The following is a 4999-nucleotide window of genomic DNA, read 5'->3' as shown; positions in this document are numbered from 1 at the left end:
ATAGAATGAGTAGGATTACCCTGTATTCAAAGGAATTTTAAAAATAAAATTATGCTTCCTCTATTCCTGCTGGGATGAACTCAGTTAAATGCAAGAAGACTTCTCCTCCAAGAACTGAAAAGATTTTTTGCATATTTTAATTTTGCTTCTAAGGTAGCTTGGTTTTAAATTGATTGTGTAGATTAGCTTTAAAAAAAAATCTTAGATGCAGAGTAAAAAATATTAGCATTCAGATTTACACACTCCAAAAAAAGTGTCAGGACTAGATCACTCTTAGAGAATCTGATTTTGATAGTTAATGTTATTATTCCTTTAAAAAATACTTAATTGTTCAATAATACTCTGATTTTTCTAAAATATGAATACATTTTATTCTCTCTAGGTTGGTGTGATTGATTTCTCTATGTATTTAAAGAATGACGATGATGTTGGCAGTAAAGAAAGGTATGTTTTATCAAAATACTTTAGATTTTTGTATATGGACTTAAATGGTTTGTTGAAAATGGTCTAGTTACTTATATTACAATTATTTTATTTATTAAGATTTCTAAAGTGGGTTTATAGTGCCAACCTTTATTCATAATGTTTTTTTGTGGCTAATCTATGCTATGTCAGTGAATAAAATGATTTTAAAACCGGTGATGCTTTTTACATACGTATCTGTGTGGGTCTTGTATGTGTGTTTGTGTCTTATGAGATTGGATTTTTTTTAGCACTGTCCATCAGAGCCTCACATGCTCTTTGTGCTGCCTTGCACTCTCATGCCAATGCTCTAAAGAATGGAGTAGCTGTGTCTGTTTCACACATCTTTCCATCTAAATGTAATTTTTGTTAGTAATTCTTCGCTTTCCTTATTTGTTAATTCTTTTAATTTGGATGTTCAAAAGAAATAAAAATCCACTCCCATTATATTTTCTTGTATGTTCTTCCACTCTCCCTGCTTTACAGCAAGACGAACCAAATGATAATTACTGCCAGGGCAGACTCAACCACAAAAAGCAGGATTTGCTTTTCCCATATGTGAGTATATACAAGAACTGGCCACAGCCCTTTGGCAAGCCCTGTTCTGCATTCAGTTGACCTCTGAAAAGATGGGGAAATGCTATCCAATACCCTTGGAAAAAATTCAAGCTCTTCAGTACTGACTAAATTATGGGTTGTTGCTAGTTTCAGTGATGCTAAAAAAAATCCAAATCTGTGAAAGGGCGTGCCTAAGGACAGTGTATCCTGGAGGGTGGATCTGCTCACATGTTAAGACAGTGAGTTAGTCTTACTGCAGCTACAGGTAGCACATTGTCAGGCCCTGTGGGAGAGCATAACATCTTTCTCAGGAAGCCAGAGAAAGCGGAAGTAAATTGTAGAGGAGGACAGATGCTTGCCAGAGCAGTACTTTGGCACCTATGGAAGCATTGGACATGCTACAAGGTAAACGGACACAGCTGTCACTATGAGACGATCCTCAGGGCTGCCCCGCTTCTGAGATGCCTTGGGAGGTACAGTATACTGTCATAAGACCCTCTCTGTAAATGAATGGGACAAAGTGTTGGTGGACCTCATCCAACATTCATATGCCAGTTGATTCAGAATTTCACCTTCAATCAATTCATCAACTGTCTTCTGTGGAAAAGATGTTTTGAAAACACAGAACTCTGTGTTATTTCATTAAAAGAACTAAACCATATAGACTGTTTTTCTTCCATCTTCATCCCCTGGCTGTAGCCAGGTGTTTGCAGTTACTTTATCTCATCTCAGAGAGTCTTAGAATAGCTTGCATCATTCTGTGTTACTGTTTAGCTGCTGTACCTGTGCTATAGAACAGTGGTTCTGAACCTTTTTTGTATCAGGACCCATTTGTAAATATTAATGGCCAGTCCAGACCTACTGCCTCTGCCCCAGGCCCCAGCCCCACAGTGTGTGGGGTAGAAGGTGGATGTTTGGGGCAGGGGGGGTATGTGTGAGTCTTGGGGGACCCCAAGCAGTTCCTCGTAGGCTAGAACTTTGCCAGCCTGCAAGGGAAAAGCCACTTTTTCCATGTTTTTCTCCTTTAAAGAAGAATCCATTTATAAAGTTCATTCATGACCCTTTCATATATTCTTGTGACCCATTTTTAGGTCATGACCCACAGGTTGAGAAACACTGCTGTAGAACATCAAAGCTCACTCCAGCAATGTTCAGGTGACAATGCTTCACACACATTGCAAGTTGGCAAGAGGGAGTAATTTGATCCGAATAAGCCCTGTGCCTCTGGATTTAGTTGCTGTATCAAATGTTAAATTTGAGGATTAGTTATTACAAATGATGTTCAACCGATGAAACTGGAACACTTATTCTTACTGTTCTGTGGGGATTTTGCTTGGCACTGACTCATGTTCAGAGAATAAGGAACAGTTACTATGCTTACTCAAATACAAAGATGACCCCTTCCAAAAAATTAGATTCTATATATGGAAAATTTATAAATTTGTTATAATTTTCCAAGTATAGAATCTAATTACTGGAGGTTTGCCTTGGATTTGTCCCCCTCCCATTTCTACAGCCAGGAAAATAAATCTAGGGAGTTGTGTAGCCCCCCTCTTCTGTCTGCCTTCTCCCAACTTTCTACCTCATTTCGGCTTCTTCCCCTTGCAACCCCTCCCCCCACGTACTGTCAGATCCTTCTTTCCCTGAGAATGTGGACGTGAAAAGCAAATTTGAAAATACTGACCTTGAAAGTAAATATACCTGTAGTAAGTTGCATATAGTATCCACAGATTTAGATCATCCAGAATTAATGTATATTACCGTCTTGAAACTTCTGCATGTTTTAGCACAGATACTCCATAAGCACACTTTTAAGGAGCACTTTGGCACACACACACATATATATATCTTTATCAAGGCCAAACCAGTTCCAAATTCAGTTGGGCAATGCCCAATAGTTAAGTTCCAAAATTTGACTGAGCAGAGCTCAGTCATGAAGTCTGTGTAGCTCTACCTCTGGGCAAGTATCCTGCCTTCCAGACCCATTGGTCTGGGGTTTCAGATACTCCCCAAATCCAGACTGGCATCCTATGTGCAAGCGTTAGGCCTGGAGGCATTGGGGTCCAGATGCCCCCTGTCTTCCCTGATCTCAGCTAGAAGGCAGAGAAGAGATGTAGAATACAAACTTTTTTTTTCAAAAAAAAAATATACACACACAGATGCACGCAGTTATATGTGTAAGTGTGTGTGTGTGTGTGTGTGCGTGCATGCATGTATGTGTATATAATACAAATATATAAGACCTATACTTTCATGGACCTGTCTCGTGACTGATATGATTTCACTTGACAGTCTAAAGCACACCTCTACAGTTGCATCATCATCTCCGTTACAGTAACCAGACTGCACTCCCATGTTTCTGCACTCCTGTTGCCATCTTCTTGAACTATTACAATAATGGGAACAGTTCCATTCCATCTACCATCCCCTCCTCCATCCACCTCTCACTATCCCTCCATTTCCTTCCCCAATCCTTAGTTTACACCGTGCTCGTGACTCACCCTGTCTTTGTTGCTATCTGTCATATCGTTGTCCTCTCCATCGTTGTTGATGTATTTTCTGGGGGGCCTCATTTCTGAACAGTTTGTGCCAGTCTTTTCTTTTCCATGTGTCCTCCATCTTCTCTGTTATATTCTTTTGTCACCTTGTAGTACAAACTATGCATGATGTTAGTTCAAAGCCCAAAAGGCTCATGATTTACCATATAGTTTGTTGGGCTGTGCCCCAACAGAGTCGATAGCATTTCAAGCCATGGTGATTTCACAGCTCTGCACTGCTAAGTAAGCATGTATTCCAGATACCTCATTGGCCTCCACAAAGGATCCATGTGCTAATTAATTAGTCCCCACTCAATTGGAACCAGGTGTCCTTGTCAAGAGTTCTGGGATGCTCCAAAAAATTATATGCAGATGAGGCACAAGGCAGCCTGGTCTGGCTTCACCGCATGGGGGTATATAATCATATATGACAGGCTGAGAGAAGGACCAGCAAAGGGACTCTGAGTGAACGGTTTAGGGCCCTATTTGGTAATGTTTGCTAGACATTTAAGGCTGGTGAAGAGATGGGACTTGTTGGAAATGGGAAAGAAAGGCATAGCTCAGCTGTGGGAGTGAAAAGAATTGAAGAAATTGACATGTATGCAGTGTAATGGCTCACCTGACTTGATGCTGAGGGGGACTGATCTTAATTGGCACTACCATGTATCTTACTGAGATGGCCTGCATTAACCTGTTTTTGTGGTAGTAGAAATCTCATAGTCACTGTGGTGGTTTTCCCAGGCCTACCCTTTGCACTCCAGGCTTGCTGACTCCTGCGAGTTTCCTCAAACTCAACTGCACAATTTTGTGGCAATTTTGGGTGCTTTCTTGCTTTTCCCCTGGCTTTTTTGCTAAGAGCAAGTGAGACTGGGGGGCATCTGAATCTCAGGGGCCCTGGACTTGCACGTAGGAGGTCTGCCATAGATTTGGGAAGTATCTGAAGCCCTGGACTGATGACTCTGGGAAAGGTATGTGATTGATGGTTGAGCCACAGACTTGCATGATGGAGCTCTGCTCAGTCAAAACTTGGAACTTGACCATTGGGCCTTGCCCAGGAAAATTTGGAACCAGTTTAGCCCTTGAAATAAAGATTACCCCCCGCCCCCCCCAAAAATATGGTAGGTTTCCAGCAGCATCTCAGCCTTTTGGCTAAGATCAAGCATTTTTAGTACCAAGGAGAGGGTGTCAGGGCTAGCTTTGGCCCTGGCCTGGTGCCAGTTCATTGCAGGAAGAGTGAACACCCACCCTTTTTTTTTTTAAGGGTCCAACAAAAAAGTTTCCCATCATCAGCATGTTTGCTCAGTGTAGGCCGTGTATTTTATAGTTGTGCTCAGTGTTAGCTGCAGTTAATCAGCTTCATAGTTGGTTTCCATAACTGAACACACGCTGCTTTGGCAGCAGTTTAATGATATAGAAAATGTATTTAATGAGGTTTCCTGGTA

The 4999-nt window shown here is 41.1% G+C and overlaps 1 protein-coding gene across 5 annotated transcripts in view; it reads left to right on the top strand.

The window, feature by feature from the left end:
• Positions 1 to 4999, top strand: part of RUFY2 (RUN and FYVE domain containing 2) — a 62840-nt gene that overhangs the window by 9687 nt on the left and 48154 nt on the right. For all 5 annotated transcript variants that reach the window (XM_019538489.1, XM_019538488.1, XM_019538487.1 and 2 more), the window contains exon 6: positions 383 to 444. In XM_019538489.1, coding sequence (XP_019394034.1) covers positions 383 to 444 — 62 coding nt within the window. The remainder of the gene's footprint in view (positions 1 to 382; positions 445 to 4999) is intronic.

Source organism: Crocodylus porosus, unplaced genomic scaffold (genome assembly GCF_001723895.1).
Source record: "Crocodylus porosus isolate Cpor-Errol unplaced genomic scaffold, CroPor_comp1, whole genome shotgun sequence".
Lineage (NCBI taxonomy): Eukaryota > Metazoa > Chordata > Crocodylia > Crocodylidae > Crocodylus > Crocodylus porosus.
The sequence above is the reverse complement of the archived record's forward strand: the minus strand, read 5'-3'. Positions and strand labels throughout refer to the sequence as shown.